Consider the following 23949-nt stretch of genomic DNA (forward strand, 5'->3'; position numbering starts at 1 on the left):
CTCTGGATGTATACCCACAAGTGGGATTGCTGGATCATACAGTAAGTCTATTTTCAGTTTTTTGAGGAATCTCCATAATTTTTTCCATAATGGCTGCACCAAACTATATTCCCACCAACAGTGTAGGAGGGTTCCCTTTCTCCACACCCTCTCCAGCATTTATTGTTCCTGGACTTTTGAATGATGGCCATTCTGACTGGTGAGAGGTGATACCTCATTGTAGTTTTGATTTGTATTTCTCTGATAATTAGTGATATTGAGCATTTTTTCATATGCCTATTGGCCATTCATATGTCTTCACTGGAGAATTGCTGTTTAGGTCTTCTGCCCATTTTTGGATTGGGTAGTTTGTTTTTATGTTATTAAGTTGTATAAGCTGTTTACATGTTCTGGAAATTAAGCCTTTGTCAGTCGTATGATTTGCAAATATTTTCTACTATTCTGTAGATTGTTGTTTTGCTTTGCTTGTGGTTTCCTTTGCTGTGTAAAAGCTTTTAAGTTTAATTAGGTCCCATTTGTTTATTTTTGCCTTTATTTCTATTGCCTGGGTAAACTGTCCTAGGAGAACATTGCTAAGATTTATGTCAGAGAACGTTTTGCCTATGTTTTCTTCTAGATTTATCATGTCTTGTCTTATATTTAAGTCTTTAAGCCATTTTGAGTTTATTTTTCTGTATGGAGTGAGGGAGTGTTCTAACTTCATTGATTTACATGCTGCTGTCCAGTTTTCCCAACACAACTTGCGAAGAGACTGTCTTCTCCATTGTATATTCTTGCCTCCTTTGTCGAAGATTAATTGACCATAAGTGTATGGGCTTATTTCTGGGCTCTCTAGGAATAGCTAACTCTTTACTCTATGCTTAAGTTTTCACTTAATGATCATTATGATCATTCTGAATTTTAACATTTTTAATCCCTTTTCAGTTACCTCCCTAACATACACATTTTCATGCCATTAAATTACCTATGAACATAATAATGTTTAATGTCTACATAATATTCTATTATATGAAAATGTGATAATTTTCTTAACATTTTCTTTTTAGGGGGCATTTTGTTTTCCAACTTTTAGTTGTATGACCCACACTACGATAAAAAAAAAAAAAACTTTGAACAAAATTTTTTCTTTCAGACTATTTCCTGAGCAAAGATCTTCCCAGAAGGGCAATCATTAGTTCAAAATGCATAAAGATGTTTTAAGTCCTCAATACATGTCATCAATTGACTTTCACCAACAGTATAAGAAAGTACCTATTTCACTATACCCTTACCAGTTCGATGTTGTCTTAAAATAAGAAGTTTTTGACTAATTTGATAGATGAAATGATATCTAATTTTAACTTGTATTTATTGGATCACTGATAGGGCTTAATTCTTGGCCATTTCTGTCCCCTCATCTGTGAATTTAATTGTTCATTTCTCTTTCAAGATGCTAATGCTTTCTTGATTTGTACAGGCTCTTTATAAAAATATAAATCTATTGTCTGTTATATTTATAGTAGATACTTTTCTCAACTTGAATTTTGCCTTCAACATCCATTCAACACATATTTATCTGAGTCTCCCCGAGGCAGTGGTCTAGTCATCAAGGATGAAACAGAGTCCCTGCTCTTAAGGATCTCCAGGTTTAACAGAGGGAGGCAGGTGGGTAAAAAATAAGGCAATAAGGCTTTCACAAGGTCCACTAGAAGTGCAAATAGGCTAGAGTGGCTGCACTAAAAGAGGTGAGTGGTCAAGTCTACGTGTAGGGGCCAGGAAAGGCTTCACAGAGGAGATGATTCTTAACTTAGCATAAAACGCTGAGTATACTACAGTGACAAGGGACAAGGTGGGAAAAGGCATTTTAAGCAAAGGAAAGACCTAAAGACAGAGCCAGAATGCAGGTCAGCCAGGGGAACTTCAGTAGCTGGATTGGGCCAGGGAGTAAAATGTCAGGCAAGTCCAGAGGAAGGAGAGGTTAGAGAGAACTTCAGGGTCACATAATTTTTTAAATTATATATAACTTTAGATGTTCAACTAAGCCAAATTAAGCTTTATATCATCTATCTCTTTACATAATATTTAAGCTTAGAAAGTCCTTCCTGACCCAGAGCTTTTATCCTTACCTTTATTTTCCTCTAGTTTCCATTTTTCATACTTTTTAAATTTTACTATTTACATTTAACTATTAAATCCATTTGGAATTGACTTTGATGAATATAACCATAAGCCTCATTTAGATCTTTTTTCTCTTTTAATGTTTATCACATCTACATTGTTCTTCTTTCTGTAACCTTGTTGTGCTAATAGGTAAAAACAGGAAGTGCTCAATATCTAATAAAATGTAATCCCAGCTGGGGACAATGCTAAAGAAAACAAAAGAAATTTCACAGGTTCGTTCTTTCACTGAGCTGTGTTCAACACTACAGGTACAAACTGACAGCCATTTAGCGTCCTCACAGAGTGCTACTGCTACTTTGTATTTATAGATTGCAAACGTTAAGGAGCCAGCCATTTCCACAGACAGGACCTTATTCTCATGCCCTTATTCTCACGCTTCAGCAGGGAGAGGGAGGAGGAATATGTCACTGCCAGTGTGATTTGTTTACTCCCACCAGAAATTAGGTGGAGTCAGGTTTCTTCCCTTGATGCTGGCTGGAAACCAAGTGGGGCTGGCATCTCTGTACAGTACAGGCCAGTCACAGGGCTGTGAGCTGAGACCTGTGATTGGTTAGAAAGGCAAGCATAACCTGTCCAGATTGGTTGTGGACTCCCCCTTGTTGTTACTTCATAGCATTCTGAAGACCTGTCTACCAATCACAGGGCTCCTTACTAGGTGAAAAAACAACTGCTAGGAAGTGCCAAGAGGCCCTAGCAACAGTGTGGCTTTTGAAATCTGTTAGGGGGAGACCGTGTAGTCAGTGGATAGTGGAGGAGAGTGCCTATACCTCAGGAAGAGACAGCTCTCAGGATGGACACCCCTCGCTCTAAAGAACCATTAGATAAGCAAAATGAAAAACCAGAAAACCAGGAAGAGAAAATGGAGTTTAAGGAACTGGATGGTCTGAAGGAAGCCTTGGCAAACCTCCGGGGACTGTCCGAGGAGGAGAAGAGTGAGAAGGCGATGCTTTGTTCCCGCATCCAGGAGCAATCCCAGCTTATCTGCATCCTAAAGCGGAGGTCGGATGAGGCCCTGGAGCGCTGCCAGATCCTGGAGCTGCTCAATACAGAGCTGGAGGAGAAGGTGATGCTGGAAGCTGAGAAGCTGAAGGCCAAGAGTGAGCATGCCCAGAAGCTGGAGGAACGCTTTATGACCCTGGCAGCCAACCATGAGTTGATGATCCGCTTCAAGGATGAGCACAAGAGCCAGAATGTCAGGCTGAGAGAGGAGAATGAGAAACTGAGGCTGGAGAATGACCACCTCTTCAGCCAAGCTCTGAAGGACCAGGAGGCCAAAGTTCTGCAGCTCACTGCCCGGAGCGAGGCCCTAGCCAAGGAGCTGCAGACTCTGAAGCAGAGATGTGCTCAGGATGCCTGCCAGGCACAGGCGCGAGAGAAGGAGCTGCTGGCGCTGCAGAGGCAGCAGGCCTGCGCCCACACCAAGGAGACAGAGCAGCTGCGCAGCCAGCTTCAGAGCCTTGAGCAGCAGCATGAGCAGGCCATGGAGCAGATGGCGAAGGCTGAGCAGATGCAAAGCAGACTGAACCAGGAGCTGCAGGCCAGGCTGCAGACCGTTTCTCATGAGAAAGAGGAGCTATTGCAGCTGTCCATGGAGAGGGGCACGGTGCTTCAGAACAAACAAGCAGAGATCCGCCAGCTTGAGGAGAAGTTGGAGACGGCTGATGTGGCCAGGAGACATGCCCTAGAGCGGTTTGAGCAAGAGGCCGTGGCTGTGGACAGTAACTTGAGAGTCCGGGAGCTTCAGCGCAAGGTAGATGGGATCCAGAAGGCCTATGATGAACTCAGGCTGCAGTCTGAAGCCTTCAAAAAGCACAGCCTAGATCTTCTAAGCAAGGAGCGAGAACTCAATGCCAAACTGCGCCATCTCTTTCCATAAAGAAGCTTCTGCCTCCTCTGGCCCCTAATTTAGAATTCAAATATTTGTGCCTTTGCATAATGGCGAGAGTAAAGATGGTATTCCATTTATTATACTTTTAAGTACAAAAGGCAACTCAGAGAAAAACTACTATGATGTTGTTGTTGCTATTGTTAAAGATAACACTAATTTTCAGTCCTACTACCTAAAATACACAAGTTACCAAATTTCTTTTTGTGCCTTTGAAATCTTCCTGTTTGCTGTCAGTTTCTCCACCTCCATAGCTCGTTCATTCTCAACCTCAGTATCTTCATATTCTCAACCTCAGATATCTTCATAAGATTTAAAATTAGCAGCTCTTACGGAATTAAGTGAATCTTAAGTGTGCAATGGGATGTGCTACTGTGAAAAAAATTAGCATAATTAGCCATTGTAGACAGGTAGGCTTGTAGTCTCCCGTAGTTGAGACTGTAAGCTAAAATAGCTAACAGCATAATAATAGCATGGATAACTTGCAGGAAAAAAAGTATCTGATTTTGCAACTGGCCAAACCATTGCTTGCTTCACCTCGTATATGGCAGTATCCTTTTTATTTTGTTTCATTTCATTTCATTTCACTTCATTTGTGCTAGCTTGGAAAACGAAGATTGAGATCATTAATTTATTTTCCAAAGTAGGCGTACTTTGTTATAGTCATCTTATATAAGCAGTAAGAATCAAATAGGTGAAATCAACCAGTTTAAATTTTTCCTGCAAGCTTAGATCACATTCCATTTTCTTGGGTTTTCGCCTTAATAAAAATAGGATTTAGAGATGCAAAAATGCAAATATCAGTAGTGTCATTTAATATTGCACAATATGCCAATAGACAGAAGTCCCCAATTTGGGGTAACAAGTCATAGCAGACAGGATATGATACACATAGCAACAAATACTGTTCTGTTTCTATTAGCGTGTTTTCTTGCAGCTATTTCCTTTTTTAGAAAAACATCTAAATGGAATGTATATATGTATACTTAACAGCATTTTTTGTAGGAATACTTAAATGTAGTTATAAAGACAATAATTATTATATATTTATATAAGGCTTTTAACACGCTTCCTTATTTCCCTGTATTTAAGTGATATAGAAACATTATTATGAATACTTCTCAAAATTGTGATGTAGTATTTTCCTCACCCATTTAATGCCTAGAGTGCCAAGAGTTCCCTAGTGATTTGGATTTACTTTAAAAATATTACTTGGTACCTTTTTAATAAACAATTTTAAGCATTGCTTATGTTACCTAAAGCAATTTTTAAAACCTATTTTCTCATAGTTCTATTAAGATTGTAATTTTAAATACAAATTTCAAGGATCTACATTTCTGGCTTGAAAGGACTATTTACTTCCTCTTATACATCACCAAGTGTCAGAATATAGGAGCTAATTTAATTATGGTTATCCTTTATCTATGCCATACTATTTATCATTGTGCTGACGCACTTTGGATACTGTTGTTTTATTTAATCCTTAAGACCACTGACAAAGGTAATTATGTTCATTTCTATTTCAAAGAAGAGGAAACAGATTCAGTAATTTGCTCAAGGCCACTTGGCCACTGGGGAGCTGAGATTTTGATGACAACATCGCACTGGAAGTTTCATTCACTTGTCTACTGAGTGCTAATCTCTGGGGGTAGGCACCAAGAATAAGCATGAAAATGCATGTTTTCTTCCCTAGAGAAGCTCCCTGTGCACAGTCTACTCTAGGGACAAAAAAGCAATTACATACAGGGTGATGTGTTTTCCCAAGAAGTGTTATGAGATCACAGTGAGTAAAACACACACACACACACACACACAGCAGCTAAAATGCTTGGGGGTTAGGGTTGGGATGATAGAGAGGACTGCCAGGGATGACCAACACAGGAGTTGATATTAAGCTGATTTGTAAATAGTGGAATTTTATCAGATGGAGAAAAGGGAGAAAGGTTTGAGACAGCATCGTATAGAAAGTCACGGAGGTTTTTTGAAATGTCCAGAATATGTGGGGAAATCGTAAGTGGTTGGAAAGAGGTATGGAGAAGCACGTCTACAGATAAAACGAAGAGTAGGTTTTGACGGAATATAAAGAGCCTCTGGCCCTTTAAATTGTGGGGAGAAGCAGGAGGAGACGGGCAGCGCACTAACAGGAGCTGCAGACTAGCGCTCCTCCCGCCATGGTTCCGGCAGCTTTGCGAGGAGCCTAGCACGCATGCGTGCCAGCATTTCCTACCTTGCCTTCACCCCTCCACCCCCACCTGTCCGTGCAGGTTCCGCCCACTCGCCGTAAACAGCTGTCCCCTGAGTGTCTCTCCCGTTTAAGTTTTGTGCCCAGCCTGCAAGCAGGAGGAAGAGGCTGCTGAAAAGAGGCCAACTCGGTCCTGGAAGTGGGCCGAGGGCCATTTGGGTAGGGAATTCTGAGGTCCCTGTACAGGAGTGTGGGATAGTAGAAGACTTCTCCCTGGGACTCCTTGTTAGATGAGGAAGGATGCGTTTGGAAGAGGATGGGCGGTGGGTAAGGTAAGAGGACAGGGGTGCATGCCCCGAAAACGTGGGCCCAAAGAAAGGGTCTTAGTTACCTGGGTCTAAAGACCGACCTGTTCAAAGTAATGCTAAGCAGTTTGTGTTAGGCTGAACCATATAAAATTGCCAATTTGTAGGTCACAAATGATTAGATATGAGCCACTTCATAATGTTCATTATAATACCGTTTCGAAAGATACTAAAAAGAAAGTGGGTAATGAGAACAGAAAGATGGATGCCCAGAGAACATCTGAGGAAAAGAGCCCACAACACAGACTAAAAAAGTAAGAGTAATGTGAACCTGTCATGTGTCATGTGCTTTACCTGTCACCCTCATACCAACTCTAAAAGGGAGGTTCAGTTATCACTATTTTATAAATGAAAAAAGTGAGACTCAGGGTGACTTGCCCAAAGCCAGGGAGATTTGGGGTGGCAAGAGTGACATTTGAACCCAAGTTCCTCTTGCAGGACCTGCTTCATGGGTGTGGCACCTGCACATGGACCTCACATTTGGTTCTATGGCCACTGCCTTGAGATTCTTAATAATTGTGTGGCAGGCGGCTCCACATTTTCATTTTATGCTGGGCACTGCAGATTAGGTATCTAGATCCACTTTCTGGATGTAAAGCCCATGTTTTTCCCACTGTACAAACTAACTTCTAACAAGCCACAAAAAGGCATTTCCCCCCTCTGTGTTCCTCAGCACTTTATGTTCCTCTCTCTCAGTGCTTATCCTGTGTTTACTCTGTGACTCAGACCAGATTAGGGGATGAGCAACTAGTGATTGTGGTATGCTGACCTATAAAGTGATGCTTATTGGAACAAATTGACAAAATGTAAATCGACCACCTCCAAACTACTGCCCTTGAGGGGAAATTTAAAAAACAAAACAAAACTCTTTTCTAAAGCAGACCAATATCCCTGAGGCCAGTCTCTATGGCATATAGTAGATGAGGCTACCTGACAAAGGCAGAGCTTTTGCCAGCAAGGATGAAGGGAGAGAGATGTTGGGTGGTCCTCAGCAGTTTCTGTTGTACTTAGATTGACAGGGCCTTATGAGGCAGGGAGTCTTTTTTCTTTTTTTTTAATAAATCTCAGCCTCTTAAAAAAGTTGTTGGAATTTGGGGAGTTGGCCAAGAATGGGCTTTTCGAATAATTTGTCCATTTCTCTAAGGACAAACTGGATGCTATTTTCCAACATCTTATTGAATTTAAGGGCCTAGGGCTATACAGATGACTCTCCCCACTTGATTTTTGTTCTTTCCAAACCTTCTGTTTATCCCACTTGGAAAAAACTAATCCAAGAAAAAAAAATTTCCATTGGACATGTCTCCCTGGTCATTCACTGTGCATTCAGCTAACTACAGTATCCCCTCACTCCTCAGTTCAACAAAGGGACTTGTTTTACTATTTGCCAGACTGTCCCTATTTAATCCTCTAATCCACTCTTATTCGCACTAGTCTAAAATTATCTTCCCTTTCATGTTTAAGATTATTCGTTACAGAATTGTTTGTAATAGCAAAAGAATGGAAATGGCCTACATACCTTCAATATGCAACCAATTAAATAAACTGTGGGCCCTCCATACTTTGGAATACATTGCAAAGGGGAAAGAAAGAAAAGGAGGGAGGGAGGGAAAAAGGAAGGAGGGAAGGAAGGAAAGAAGAAAGGAAGGAAGGAAGGAAGGAGAAGCTCTCTATGTACTGATACAGAAATACCTCCAGGATATATGTAGGGGAAAAAAACAGGGTGAAGAATATCTGTCATATATTACCTTTGTGTAAGGGGGAGAGAATGAGAGAGGGATAAGAATGAAAAGATATGTACCTCCATCTGTATAAATATTGGAAAAAGTAAAGGCTAATAAAAGTGTTTATTAGTGGTGTAGAGGAGTGTGGGGGCAGGGATGGTTAGGGATAGGAGTGGAAAGGAAGCTTCTGAATGTCTGCCATTTTATATCATTTGACGTTGGAACCGTATGAATATATTAGTTCAAAAATATAATAAAATTAAAATTAAAAATAGAAGAATCTTCCACATAACTGCTTCCTAGTAAGCTCTATTTTTATGTAGATGATTCAAAAAGCCTACAGATTTTTCTTTCCCCAAGAACTGAGTAGACAAGACATGTTTTATATAGAGCCAAATATGGCCTGACAGATCTGGGTCAGGCCATTCAGCTGGAAGCTGCTGCTTTCGTAAGTGTTCAGCAACATACAGTTAATGATTATATCTTTTTCTACCCTAAGGAGTGTCTCCTAATGATTACTATTTCTCTCCTATATTTAAAGATTTGAATGTATTAACTTTTCTCATGGATTTTCTCATGTCTGTGTGAGACTTGAATTTTAGATTTTGGAAGACTGCTTTCTCATATATTCAAGTTTTTAGGCATTGGGTATTGGTTTTTGGTTTCACCCTAACAGGCAAAGGAAAAGATGGTAGAGGAAGGGCAGGCCAAGACATTTTGATCACTCAAATTTAATTAATAGTTCATTCATTTAATACGTCTCACTAATTTAACATATATTTGAGAGCCAGTTATTGGCTAGGCACTGTGTTAAGTACTAGGACACAGTATGAGCAACACAGAGACCTTATCCTCACTGAATTTGCATCCTAGTGGGTGAGAAAAATACTGAAGGATAGGATGACATGGGAGTGCACAGCAGGGTTTCTTAACATAAGGCAGAACAAGTTAGGGAAAGCTTTTCCTAGAAGTGGCTAAGTTAAAGCCTGTAGAATGTGTAAGAATTGTCCAAGAGAAGAGATAACGAAAACATGAAAGTAGCTCTGAAGCCTTCATAGCACTTCCTGTTCTTGGTAAGAAAACTGCTTTCATAACAGCCACACCATCCGGGGCTGCAGAATAAGCAGTCACAATAGACTCTAACAAAAGACTCTGTGGCTAGATTAATCCCATTACGCTCACATCCATATTTACCTCCATCCCTTACAGAAATCTAAGCCTTCATAATCTGGCTCAGTCCTCCCCACCCCCCACCCCCAGTCAAATCCTTTCACTAGGCCCTTTGGAAACCCAGATTTGTGATCAGGAAACTAGCCAAAGTGTTAGTGCAATGAGGGAAGGGGTGCATTAGCATCAGACTGCCTGGATTCAAATCACATCACTTACTGGGTGACCTAACATAAGATCTTACTGGGTAAAGAGGAAACCAGAGAGTTTCAGTGAGTAAGCATTTATCCTACTTTTCCTGTTCCCTGTATTTCAGGGTAACGAAACGGCCCATATGTGGTAAGATAAAGTTGCTTTTCACAGAAGAATACCAAATAATAAAAGTAAAGCAATAAGAGTAAGCCAGTGAAATAATTTATCCAGGCACTGATTATCATTAGATGAAACCATTAGGAAAAAGATTAATGGAGAATTTTACAATGGAGGAATTAGACTGTCACCATTTGAAAACATTGATCAATCTTAGCATCACTGAAAATGGAAAAGGTGGACTTTATATGACTCCTGATGTGAGACACCATGAAGAGTAGCACCTCCTAGGAAGTATTCTGGCCAAAAATGTTGACTCTTAAGCTAACTAAGCTCTGAGAACTAACTTCCTGCTTACAGGAAATATGGGGCTGGGAAGAGGGGGAGGTGGGGAGTAAAACAGCACCACAAGAAAGCAGACAAATGCAGAAAATGGGACACTCAACAGGACAGCTGACCTGGCTTTTTCAGAAAATCAAATGGCATTGGTGAAAAGGGGTGGAGGGATGCTGTCTTAGATTAAAAGAAGTTTGAGCGATATAAGGAATGCATAGAATTGTTTGGATCCTTATTCAGTAAGCCATCTGTAGATAGAAATTTTTGACGCAATTGCATATTGACTGGGGTTAAATGATAACCAAGAAATTCATAACAATTTGACTAGTTGCAGTCATGATATTGTGGTTTCAGAGAAAATGACCTTACAGTTAAAAAGGTATGTTAACATGTGTAGAGGGAAAATGACATGATGTTAAGGATTTTTACTTTAAAATAATTCAGCAAAAAAAGGCAGGGGGTTGTAGCAAGTTTAGGAAAGTGTATATCTTGATAATACTTAAATTTGGACGAGGAGTATATAGGGATTCAGTATACTCTTTTCTCTAGCTCGGTGTTTGACTGCAGATTTTCAGTATTTAAAAAAATTAAAGAGCTGAGCTTTGTGAAGGAGAGATGGAAAGGAATGATTTGAAACTGGCAATAGGAAGCAAGAGCTGCTCAGCCAAGTTTGGCTCTGGGGTGTCTGGAGTGAGAGAGAAGGCAGTTTTCCACCTGAGAAGTGGAGTCCTTCACATCAGAACAGGGAAAGCTCTGCTCCTACCCTCCTAAATATCTAACACCGAAACTTCTGCACCTGCTGTCCCTTTCCCCACCGAAGCAGCAAGTCTCCACTTCAGGGGCAACAACTATGGGGCTTGATTAGTTGGAAAGCATACCAGTAATTTGTTACTATTTTTGTTGGTTATGAATGTTGGTCATTTTAAAGTAAAAGAAATGAGATTTCAGATTTGTCCACAATACTATGTCTCATTCATTTGCCTTCTGAAATGCTTTTTTGAGAGGAGAATAAAGGAATGGAAATACAGCTAGCACACTGAGCATTGCACATAATCCATGCAAATAGATAGTTCTTGTAAACAAATCCTACAGTACCCTAGACACTGTCATTCTTCAATTTTCAACCAGTCATAAAATCCCCTCATGGTCATACTCCCTACCCTTTACAGGTAATACGTCATTAGTAAACAGGCAAACTATATGGAAATGAGCACTCTGGCCTCTGTAGTACTCATCCTTCTGCTGTACCTACTCAGCAAAACCCCAGCCCTGATTCAGCTGCCTTCCCTAACATCTGTATTCCAACCTGCTGCTATAGAAAGTCCAATAAATGTGTGTATTGATGATGAAGTACCATAAAGTCATGATCTTTGAGGAGGATTTGATAGATTGGTACTCATCATCTATTTCAATCCCTCTTCTAACATGTTTTGCTTTCTTATATGGTAGAAATGGAAAAGCTAAAATAAGAGAAACACAGAAACAAACTATATTTGCCAGACTCCTCTGCAGTTGTATTTGGAAGATGCAAATGACGCAGGGGTCGTTTCCCCCTGCTTTGGCTGTTGTTTCTGCCAAGCACATTCTTGGAGACATTAGGCTTTTCTGCAACAGCATCTTAGTGTTCCATCACTAGTTTTACTTATGTATGTATGTATGTATAGGTGATTACAATATTATATTAGTTTCAGTTGTACAGCATGGTAATTCAATATTTTTATAGATTATTTTAAGTTATATTCAAAGTTATTATAAAATAATGGTGTAATCCCCTGTGCTGTACAATATATCCTTGCTGCTTGTTTATTTTATATATAGTAGTTTGTATCTCTTAACCCCATCCTATCTTGCCCCTCCGCTCTTCTCTCTCCCTGCTCGTAGCCACTAGTTTGTTTTCTGTATCTGTAAATCTATTTCTATTGTATTATATACATTTGTTTGTTTTATTTTTTAGATTCCATGTATAAGTGATACAGTATTTGTCCTTCTCTTAGTGACTTATTTCACTAAGCATAGTACTCTCTAGGTCCATCCATTTTGTTGCAAATGGCAGAATTTCATTCTTTTTATGGCTAAGTAATATGCTATTGTGTATCTGTTCATCTGTTGGTGGACACTTGGGCTGCTTTCATATCTTGGCTATTGTAAATAATGCTGCTGTGAACAATGGGGTGCATGTATCTTTTTGAATTAGGTTTTTCTTTCTTTCTTTTTTCTTCAGATATATACCCAGAAGAAACTGCTGGATCATATGGTAGTTCTACTTTTAGTTTTTTGAGGAGCCACCATACTCTTTTCCAGAGTGGCTGCACCAATTTACATTCCCACCAACAGTGTATAAGGAAGGGTTCCCTTTTCTCCACATCCTCACCAACATTTGCTATTTATAGGTTTTTTGATGGTAGCCTTCCTGACAGGTGTGAGGTGATATCTCATTATGGGTTTGATTTGTGTATCTCTAATGATTAGCAATGTTGTGCATCTTTTCATGTGCCTGTTGGCCATCTTTATGTCTTCTCTAGAAAAATGTCTATTCAGATCTTCTCATCATTTTGTAATCAGGTTGTTTGTTTTTTGATATTGAGTTGTGTGAGCTGTTTATATATTTTGGATATTAACCAAAATGGTTATTTGGATATTATGGGTTTGTATATGAATTATCGGTCATATCATTTGCAAATATTTTCTCCTATTCAATAGATTGTCTTTTCATTTTGTTGATGGTTTCCTTTGCTGTGCAAAGGCTTTTAAGTTTAATTAGGTCCCATTTGTTTATTTTTGCTCTTATTTCTTTTGCCTTAGGAGACAGACTGATCCAAAAAAATATTGCTACAACTTATACCAACAAGTGTTCTGCCTGTTCTAGTTTTATGGTTTCCGGTCTTTTTAGGTCTTTAATCTATTTTGAACTTATTTTTGTATATGATGTTAGAGAATGTTCTAATCTTACTCTTTTATATGTAGCTGTCCATTCATTTATTTTATGAGCTATGGTAGCCAGTCCCCAACATAGCACTTAATGATTCCTATCTCCAAGTATTTATATCCATGTGTACTCCCCCTCCACAGTAAGGTCTGACTCATGTGATCAATAGAAGGCTACAAAAATGATTGTATGTGATTTTCTTTTCTTTCCCTTTTTCTTTTCTTTTTTCTTTTTCTTTCTTTCTTTTCTTTTCATTTCTTTTCTTTTTTTTTATGGCTGCTTGGAGTTTATTTTCTGCTTGGTGCAAGGCACAGGGTTATGAGGTGTCAGGAAGGCTCTTGTGTGGCTTGGGTAGTAAAGAGTGGGGTTCTCTCAACTTTCTTTTTGGTGTTTTACTGTTTTGATGTTAAAGAACCCAACTGTTTCTGCTGGCTGTAGCCTGCTTAGTCTTGAGGAGGGGAGGGGAGGTGGAGTGGGGGCTCTTATTAGCCTAGCGCCTTGGAAGGAAGCCTGGCAGCTGATGGCGGCCACTCAGGACGGGGGCTGGAGTTGGTTTTGCCAGGCTGGCTGCCAGACTGCTGCTTCCCCATGGCTTCCCGAGCCAGGTCACAGGTGATCATACCGGTGGAGGTCTTCTGGGGCGATTCCCAGTGCTCTGGGGACACTATGGCCATGAATGGGAGAGTGGACTTCCCGAAAAAGAAGCTAGCCCACCAGTGTCCCGGGTTGGCTTTGGGGAGACCTGGGTGGTGGGGGATGGCTTTCCCAGGGTGCTACTCCGCACTTCCGCAGGAGCTGTTCCTGGAAGCGGAGCCCAGGCGGCGCTGGTAGTGGTCGTGGGTGGCCATGAGCGAGCCGCTGGAGAGGGTGGCTGCCGTGCTTTTGCCTGTGGGCTGGTGGAAACCTCGGCAGTCACCCCTCGCTGGCCTCGGCGTACGATCACAGGTGGCGGGGACGCTAGGCCATGGAGCCCAATTTCTGAGGTGACCACGAGGACCACTCCACTACCCAGGCGCGCGGGGCCTTACGTGATTTATGAGGCTAAGTCGTAAAAGACATTGTTACTGTTTCCTTGGTATCTTGGATCGTTCACTCTGGGGAAGCCAGCTACCATATAGTGTAAACACTTACGCAGCTTGTGGAAGGTCCCACAAGGAAAAGGAACTGAGGCTTTCTCAGGACCAAACTGTCAGCCACCTCAGAAGCGGTGTCTTAGATGACTCCAGCCCCCATCAAAATCTGACTGAATTCCATGAGAATTCCAGAGCGGGACTGCATAGCTAAGGCATTTACAAATTTCAGACCAATAGGAACTGCGAGAGATAATAAATATTTATTGTTACTTTAAGCCACAACAATAAACAAATATTTATTGTTATTTTTAGGTTGGGGTAACTTTTTAGGCAGCAAGAGCTAATTAATACATGGGGTTGGGAGTTTGGTATGGCAGCAGCGGTGCTCTTGACGCCAACATTCCAGCTTTCTGTTTACAACTTTCCCAGCTGTGGCAAAGATAGCAGCTCCCTATCAGGCCTCTATGGCCACACTGTACTGACAGGCATTCTTGATCACTTGGCCTAAGGCCCACTCCTCCAGTCCTTCCAATTATTTTGTAAACACCTTCTCTCTATTACATGTTTTTTCTGCTTAAAATAGCTGACCTGGCTTGTTTCCTGCAACTGAGCTTAACCTAATAAAAATATCCATCTCAAATCAACAGCTAGACACTAGAGGCATTCCTGTTAAAAGTCAGGAATAAAACAAGGGAGTCGGCTATCAGCAGCACTATTTAACATCAATCTGGAAATGCTATTTCATTACGTCAAGATAATGAAATAAGTATTGCAAAGAAGGAGACAAAATTATCGTATATATAAAATAAGGCAATTTAATTGTCTACCAGGGAAATTTGAATGAATAAGCTAAAAATAAAATCTATTAAGAAACCTCAGTGGGTGAGTCAATTAAAAATTTAACAAAAAAATCAATAACTTCCTTATGTAGCAACAGTAACCATATAGAAAACATAAAAGAAGAAATAATGTCATTCAGTAGCAAACAATGCATACAATAACTGGGAAAAGTAAGTTAATAAATTAAATGCATTTACATGAAAAGTCCAGCTTTTTGAACTTAGAAAATTTTATAAATTTTGGAAGACTATTCAAATATAGATAGAAAATTCTGAGAAAGTAAGACTAACAAAGAAGGACCTGTCCTATGACATATTAAAGTATATTATAAAACTGCAATAAAAATGTAGTGATTTTGCTTCCAGAACGGTTAGACTGATCAATGAAATAGAAGAAAAAGACCAGAAATAGATCCAACTATATATAAGAATTTAATTTATGGCATATATGTTGGAACATGAGTGGGGCAAGTATGGATTATTCAATAAATTTTATTGTGGAAGATAACTTTTTGAAAAATTACGTTTCTGTGTCACATTTTATACTAGAATAAATTCCATTCACATCTGAATGAAATAATCACTCATATTGTTCAAGGCTCTTAGTAAATTATAAATAGAAATAATTAAAGGCATTCTAAAACATATAGGTAAATATCAGTATTATTTAGGTTAATAAAACCTGTTTAGGCTTAACATTAAAGCCAGAAACCATAAAGAAAATTTTGATAGACTATTTAAAAATTATAGTAAAACAAGTAGTTTTACCCCATTTTGCCCCCAGTAAATGATCAACTGGGGGAAAAAGTGGAAAATATGAGACAAAGGTATGTTTTCCTAATAATGCATAGAGTTCATATAAATCAGGAAGGAAAAAGAAAAATATTTTCCGTGCTGAACATTTTCTTCTGGCCTCAGAGAAAAATGGGCTCAGGAGGTAAAAAGGCTATTCACATTAGAAATCAGTTGGTCATATGAAAAACATTCAACCTTCTAATAAATAAATACAAATTTACACAAAAAGATGCCATTTTTTAGTTTTGGATTGGCATATTCTAAAAAGAACTAATCCACTGTCACTGAGTACATAGTAACTAAATACTGTCATGTACCATTGGTGAGCAATACCTTCCCATGGGTATTGAGTCTATGTATAAAAGTTGTATCCAGAAATTCTACTTCAAATAATTTAATCTAAAGAAATCATAGAATAAGTGAACGAAGATGTTTGTGCAACATCATCATGTGGTCTATAATAGTGAAAAATCCAATACAGCCTAAATGCTATCAATGAGGAGCTGGTTGAATAAAACTTGGAAATTTAATGAAATGGAATTTTAGTCATCATAAATATGCATGTGGGTCTTTATTTAGTTGTATGAAAGATGTCCACAAAATATTCATACCAAAACAGTAGAGTTCAAAGAAATAAAATAAGGTGTGCCTTACGTCTGTGCACAGAAAAATTCTTTGTATGTACACCAACATTCTAATGAGTTCTTTTTGTGTAGTTAATGGGTGATATCTTTCTATATGTTTCTGCACTATCTGAATCTTTTGCAATGATCATTATAACCAGAAAAACAACAACAACAAACCAACTGTGAATAAGCAGAGAATGAGAAGAATGAGGAGGAGAAAAGGGAGGAATGGTGGAAGGGAGGGAAAGCCATTTTCTGCGAGTTTTACTCGTGTCAGTTGCTTTTTTGTCTTCCGAGTCTACATTGTAAAAACTTTCTATTTCAGTTTTCTATTTTTCTCTTAATCTAAATGGGGAGGCTTTTAAACCACGTATATTTAAACCAAAATCTTGTAATTCAGAGAAAAAATGATAAATCAATCCATGATCTTGATTTTGCCTAAGGAGAAAACGCAATTCTGTGGGATCACCAGTCACACAAAACTTGCCAGAATATTTATTATCTCAAATTATGTGCTGTTCTACTTTAGCAAAACCTTTCCTAGTGAGAATGTTAAGGACACAGAGGCTACTTATTTCTTCTTCTAGATACCATAGGGCATACTTATTTGTGCCCCTTGCAGAACTGTTTTTATTTAGTTGAGCCTTAGTATAATCCCTTCAACTAAAAGTTGGAGATCTTCTTAATTCATTCACTGAACAAGGATTTATTGAAGACTTTCCTGTGCCAGGTACTGTTTTGGATATTTGGGACATATCAGTGTCCAGCTTTTCTGGAACTTGTTTCTTGTCCCTCTAAAAAAACAGCCATACAAAGGTAGCTATTGGTGAGGCTATCTGCTACTTTATTCAGCATCCCATAGAGACGTTTCTTTAAGACATGAGAACTGTTTGTAGTCAATGAATTCATGTATACTTTACTCATGAGCACATAATGCCAAGTTTATTTCTTTGTTTCTTTTTGGAGCTGAGGAGAACCAGTAAGTTTGGTCTATTGTCTCAACTTGAGTAACTGTGTAAGATTTTATGTTCAATCTATTTTAATACAAACATTTCCTCCTTTTAGAACTACTGATTTTCCTATTTCATCTGTATTTTCACTGGCCTTGCTTTGGAAAAATTCGAGTTGTTTTGTTTCACCATATTCTAATGTAAACTACTTCAAATATCAGATATCTTGTAGGATTAGAGGAGCAAGATAAACAACACCATGAGGAAACAGACAAATCCTGAATGTGGTGCATGTTTCAACACAGCTGATCCTGTCTCATCAAAAAGTCAGTATTAAGAAAAACTAAAATGTGGAAGGGATTAGTATGGTTTGACAAATGGGGAAAAAATACATAACAATACAGTAAGTGACCCATAATTGGATCCTGGCGCAAAAGAAAATCCCTGCTGTAAAAAATTATTTTTGAGGAAAGCTGAGCAAATTTGAATATAGAATGAGTAAGATAATATTAGCAGGATTGTTTATTCTCCCAAGACCTGATAAAAGTATTACAATTATGAAAGAGAATGTTATTTTAGAGATGCATCCTGAAGCCTGTTGGCATGATGTGTCTTGTCTGCAACTTTGGGATGTTTCAGCAAAAAAAAAAAAAAAAAAGTTTTATAAACATTTATATACAGATAGAGCACAAATGGAAAAATGTTAATTGTTGAATTGTTGAGTCTGAATTTTGGGTAGTATTGTTGAATTAGACTGGATATTGTAATATTCTTTCACATATTCTGTATATTTTTATAATAAAAACTTGGAAAAATTAAATTATATTCGAATGACTGCCTCTTTTTTCTTCTAGTACTGAGTGAAACGATGTATCATAAAGAAAGGGGAAAAGAGCTGTTTTAAGAAGCATCTGATCACCAGTCTTAAATTCTAGGATAACTTTAAGATTATTAAAATATTTGGTATCTAAAAGGTCAGTTCTGAGCCAGAGTGGTTTCACTGGAGGTGGAAGCTAGACTACAGAGGATTGAGAAGTGAGAGCCGAGAGGGTAGACTACTTTTTCAATAAATCCCGGGTTTGTTGTTATTTTTGCCGATGTTACTATGACATCACTGGAGATATGGAATTACTCCTTCGGAGACCTCACCGAATTCTCGCGATACCAGAGCCTGGTGGAGCGCGAAATACTGTGGGAGGGGCTGGGGAGCGATCGACCGACTTCCGGCCAGGCCGTTGTCTGGGTGGCGCGGTCGAGTCATCGCTGGCCCTCGCCGCTTGGATCTCCCGGCCCTCCCCCCGCCCCGGCGCGGGGGGTCGACCAGTGAAGTGGGGCGGGAGGCGACTCCGACCTTCCCCTTCATTTCGTTCTGGCCAACTCCCCGGCTACCAGCTCTGGGTCCTTGGGACCCGCGAGGCCCGGTCTGAGGGGCCGGGGCCTACGTGGGCCCGCCGCCGGGCCCCATGAGGCACAGCCTGACCAAACTGCTGGCGGCCTCGGGCAGCGACTCCCCAAACCGCAGCGAGAGCCCGGCGCCGGCCGCGACCTGCTCGCTACCCCCGGACCAGACCCGGGCGGCAGCGGCGGCAGAGGACGAAGGGACGGCGGCGGCCGGATCTTCCGGCCGCAGGCAGCCGCGAGGCGACGAGAGCGAGTCGGAGGCCGGGAAGGGGGGCCGCGGCGGCGTGGCCGCGCGCGCACCCTCGCCCGAGGAGATGGAGGAGGAGGCGATCGCCAGTGTTCCCGGGGAGGAGACGGAGGACATGGACTTTCTGTCCGGGCTGGAACTGGCGGATCTGCTGGACCCTCGGCAGCCGGACTGGCATCTAGAGCCCGGGCTCAGCTCGCCGGGGCCTCTCTCCTCGTCAGGCGGAGGCTCGGATAGCGGCGGCCTGTGGAGAGGGGAGGACGACGACGAGGCCGCGGCTGCCGAGATGCAGCGCTTTTCTGACCTGCTGCAGAGGCTCTTAAACGGCATCGGAGGCTGCAGCAGCGGCAGTGACAGTGGCGGCGGCGAAAAGAGGCGGAGAAAGTCCCCAGGAGGCGGCGGCGGCAGCAGCAGCAGCAACGACAACACCCAGGCGGCGACAAAGAGTCCCCGGAAGGCGGCGGCGGCTGCTGCCCGTCTTAATCGGCTGAAGAAGAAGGAGTACGTGATGGGGCTGGAGAGTCGAGTCCGAGGTCTGGCAGCCGAGAACCAGGAGCTGCGGGCCGAGAATCGGGAGCTGGGCAAGCGCGTACAAGCACTGCAGGAGGAGAGTCGCTATCTACGGGCTGTCTTAGCCAACGAGACCGGACTGGCTCGCTTGCTGAGCCGGCTGAGCGGCGTGGGACTGCGGCTGACCACCTCGCTCTTCAGAGACTCGCCCGCCGGTGACCATGACTACGCTCTGCCCGTGGGAAAGCAGCAGCAGGACGTGCTGGAAGAGGACGACTCAGCCGGAGGAGTGTGTCTTCATGTGGACAAGGATAAGGTGTCGGTGGAGTTCTGCTCGGCATGCGCCCGGAAGGCGTCGTCTTCTCTTAAAATGTAGGGTCAAGTAATCTGCTCTTTATCCGCGTTTACCCCTTTCAACTCCCTTACACCATGTAAAACACCTTAGTGGGACATCTTCACTGGACACATTTCAGAGGAGGAAAAAAAAAGTAATATTGAATCTTTAAGTGTTTAGCTAAAAGCATGAATGTGACACTGTAACCAACTCCTAATGATAACATGTGACTATTAAATCTCTCTGACAGTTTCTTTTTTAGGTGATTTCCTTCCTGCCAGGCTCCGTTGTAGGGGTTACAGAACAGTCGTTCCCGCCTCACAACCTGGTAAGGATCCATCTCTTCACGTAACGCTCATGCTCTGCTGCTTAGTCTACTTTAATGGGCAACATCTCAATTTGTTGTGTGTGTGTGTGTGGTTTTTTTTTTTTTTTGGAAGGTGGGAGGGGAATCTAATTTGGGCCCTGTCCACCCTGGAAACAGACTTGTGCTGGTCTATAATGTATTTAAGATGCTTCTTCTCGTTGAAATAGCTGTTAATGTGTCCCCTTGTTCAGACTTGCGTGTACCTAGCTCTTCTGTCCCCAGTGTGGACATGGCCTTGGATGACATCGGTTGCAACTGTACACTGAAAGCTGCTAATAGAGATACAGTTTGGAGACAGTGACACAGGTGAAGTTGAATGGAAGTTCCGAGTTGTACAAGGTGCAAATTGGAATTCCAATTTTAGAGCAACTTTTCAGAGGTTGACAATAAGTACTTGGGGCATGCACAAATGGGATAGATATTTTGCTGGAGATGACAGGAATCTCTTAAATATTCAAGAACGCCTTTTAGTTTTCATAGATCTAGATATACAGTCTAATAAAATCAGTAGATTTTTATATCTTACCGTTAGAGAGGTTGGAGATTAACATTATCAGACTCCTGTGTTAGTTAATTGAAGGAGGCATAAGAATGGTTAATGAAATGTTTCTTTGAGGACCAGCACAGTGATTACCCTATCACTGAGTATGAATAAATTGTTGAACACCTTTATTTTTGTTGTATTAAAATTTTAGGTTTAATTTATGTATGATTAGATATTGAAGGTTATGAAATGTGAATGAAAAAGTGTAAAGTGAGGCTTCACAAAGAATGTTACTCTCCATATTTCAAAGACCTTTATCCTATTTAAAAATAAGTTTTAAAATTGAGTGGTTCTGGCTACTAAATAACACTATTGAGACTTTTTCCAAAGTGGGGATATAGTCTTCCCTTGAAGTACTCAATTATCTATTGTCCAATTGTATGTTACAGTGTCCTTCTGTGTAAGACGCATTAAGAAATTCTTTGTGAAACATCACTGTTTGATAAAGTATATACGTATTTAGCATCCTTGTTTTTCTTTGTGCTAAAGTGGATACAGCTGTTGGGGCAGAAGAGACGGGACCAGCTGCTGGCCACATTTCCTGCTTTATTTTAAAAGGTAGTATAAGAAATGAGGAAAAAGAGGTAATATCAGGGCTTCTGCTTTTATTTTAAAATGTTCATAATTAAAAAGTATTTTCCAGCAGTCCAAAGATGTAAGTTATCTTACACATAAAATGTTTTATTTTGTTGTTATTTGGTTATGAAAATGGAATCTTGTTCTTGCACAACTGTAAATGTTTTGTTGCTAGATAATACAATTTGAGACCTAACTTGGTCTCTGGTTTCCAGTGCATTACGGCATATTTTGTAAAATCTACTGCACTTGAGCATGAATGGATAGTAGCCAAACTCACAACCTGGAGTGATGAACCTGCTTATACCTAAGTGCAGGAGCAAGCCCCTCACAATGCAGCTGCATGGATTTTTAGTGCCTACTGAATTATATATATATATATATATATAAAAACCAAAAGTAGTTGGAAAAATTATTTGAAATGACTAATTTGTGCTATCTTTATGGAATATGTTAAATGTAGCTTTTTGAAACAGAAGCCTTGAATTGAAATTTAATTAATACTTGAACATTTTGTATATATTTCTTTGTATATAATTTTGTGCAGTACCAATGACAAAAATATGGTGTCATAATAAAACCAGGTTTGTTGATCTTTCAGTTATGGGCTCAAAGAATTTGTTCATCTCTAACATGACATTGGAAAATAATGGATGAAAATAGGAAAAATGATTGTTGTTAATGCTGTGGGTCTTAAAAGGTTCTGGAAGCAGTAAGTGTGTTTTTCTAAAAATTATACCATTCCCTTGGAATATTTTCTTCCTAATGTCAATGCTTTTCCTGCATTATTTGAAGTTTGGGGCTGGGGAGAAACAGTAGTCAAAGTTTTCTGAATTGGGATGCTTTGAAATTCCAAGTATAGATTTTTAGAATGTCATTTTATAAATGGCAGTTTTTGGAAATACTTGATTCAGAATTTTTGAAAATGGAGATTAGTATCGACTATTTTAAAAGCTGCTTTGTTAGGTTCCTTATGTTTTAAGTGTGTTTTCTTAGTTTCCATTTCATTCTTTTTTTTCTAATTTTGGTGACTTAGTGATTTTGTCATTTTTTACATCAACGTCATGGTCTTGTTTTTACACGGTATTGCATGTATTTAGGACCTATCTAACAGGGGCTTTAAATTTGGTCATATTTATGTGTAAGCACATTTTACTGTAAATGTTTGGGTTTCTGAATTTACAACAGATCTGTTTATTTCAGTATGTAGTAAACAATATCTTAAAAGTGTCCTATTCACTACTTGTTAATTAAAAAAGTTATGATTAATATGAAACTGTTGTCTTACTATTTTTAGAAAATTGTGTTCAAAATGATTAGTTGGATCAAGGAAATTTCTGGAGTATAATATGGATTATTTAGAAATTTTCATGTTTGGCCCTATTTACTGTAATGGATGAAAACAACTTCATATTTGGGGAATCTGTTTTTTTCCCCTAATTGTGCCTCTATGGCAAAATGATACAGAAGGAACTATAGTAAAGATGTAGCTTCTTATTAATCTGATGGTGACAGGAATTCATACATTAATTGAACTAACACATCATATTGACCTAATTCTATCATATTGACTGAATGTTTCTGCACTTCCTTGACCAGCTCTAACTAAAAAGACCACGTTTATTAAAATGTAGTCACACCTCTGGTGTAATCCAACAAAAAGTGTTCAAAATATTTTAAATATTTGTGCATTTTATAATCACTAAATTAATCTCTCTCTCTTCTCTTTAAACAGCTTAGCAGTGTCTGCAAAAACGAATCTTTTCCTCAAACCTGTTAACTGACTGGACTGATGGTAACAAAGTAATTGTGGGAGCCATGTCGATCAAAAATTTGGCATCTGCTGAAAAAAAATGAATGCCATTTTCAAGTTCCCAAATTACTTCTATACTGATTTCACTTTCCAGATTTCACTTTCCAGAAATGGAGATATGAAAGATTCTCTGGAATCCTTGAAAGACTTAATAGAAATATATGAGACTTAAGTTAATTTTGGGACAAAATTATACACTTTTGTCTTTCATGGGAATGATAACTCAGCTCTTTGCATACGTTTTAAAAATTGTAACCATTGGAGAAGAGAATGGTAGTATTTCTTCAAGGAATATTAGATTCTTTTACATAATCAAGAACACATTCTATGGAATTAGATTTAGTGGAATAGAATTACATAAACAAGCTGTCAGTGATCACAATGCATATCATGAGTTTGTGTTTATTTCCTGGATCATGAGAGCTAATCTGAAGACAGACAGACCTTGCTGAGTAGAATATAAAAGTTAATGTAAAGTCTAACCACAAAACTATAAAGAGTAGTCTTTTTAAATAGATGATTTGTCTGTATCTTTGGAAAAACTGCTTATGATTAAATGTGCGGGTAGTTAATTGCAATTCAGGGTAATGCCAAGATGTGTGGATTCTGAGGTTTTGGCTTCTTGAGCATTCTCTGAGGACTTTAAAAGTATTCTGAGGTTTCTAATGAATGGTATACTAGTTTCTACTGTTTCATATTAAAATTTCTCTAGTATGTAAGGGCTTTAGTATTCTGGATGATGAGAGTGGCTTTTTTCATGGAATATGGTTTTATTTAATTGAAACATTTTTCCAGTTCATTACAAGTGTGAAAAAAAAACACT

General features: G+C 39.7%; 2 protein-coding genes across 5 annotated transcripts; both read left to right on the forward strand.

Annotated features, from left to right (window-relative positions):
* The first annotated feature begins 2805 nt into the window (after positions 1–2805).
* CCDC89 (coiled-coil domain containing 89) lies at positions 2806–4246 on the forward strand. The gene has a single exon (XM_031681419.2). The coding sequence runs from the start codon at positions 2951–2953 to the stop codon at positions 4034–4036; it is 1086 nt and encodes a 361-aa protein (XP_031537279.1). The 5' UTR covers positions 2806–2950; the 3' UTR covers positions 4037–4246.
* A 14244-nt stretch (positions 4247–18490) lies between these two features.
* CREBZF (CREB/ATF bZIP transcription factor) lies at positions 18491–23512 on the forward strand. 4 transcript variants are annotated; one of them, XM_072969069.1, is made up of 5 exons: positions 18538–19864; positions 20077–20154; positions 21227–21295; positions 21915–22025; positions 23049–23512. In XM_072969069.1, exons 1-2 carry the CDS (start codon positions 18798–18800, stop codon positions 20090–20092), a joined length of 1083 nt encoding a protein of 360 aa, XP_072825170.1. In that variant the 5' UTR covers positions 18538–18797; the 3' UTR covers positions 20093–20154; positions 21227–21295; positions 21915–22025; positions 23049–23512. The 4 variants fall into 4 exon arrangements, with proteins under 4 accessions (XP_072825172.1, XP_072825170.1, XP_072825169.1 ...); XM_072969068.1 differs by having other exon boundaries at positions 21227–22025; XM_072969070.1 differs by lacking the exon at positions 21915–22025.
* The last annotated feature ends 437 nt before the right edge of the window (positions 23513–23949 follow it).

This window comes from Vicugna pacos, chromosome 10 (genome assembly GCF_048564905.1).
Source record: "Vicugna pacos chromosome 10, VicPac4, whole genome shotgun sequence".
Classification (NCBI taxonomy): domain Eukaryota; kingdom Metazoa; phylum Chordata; class Mammalia; order Artiodactyla; family Camelidae; genus Vicugna; species Vicugna pacos.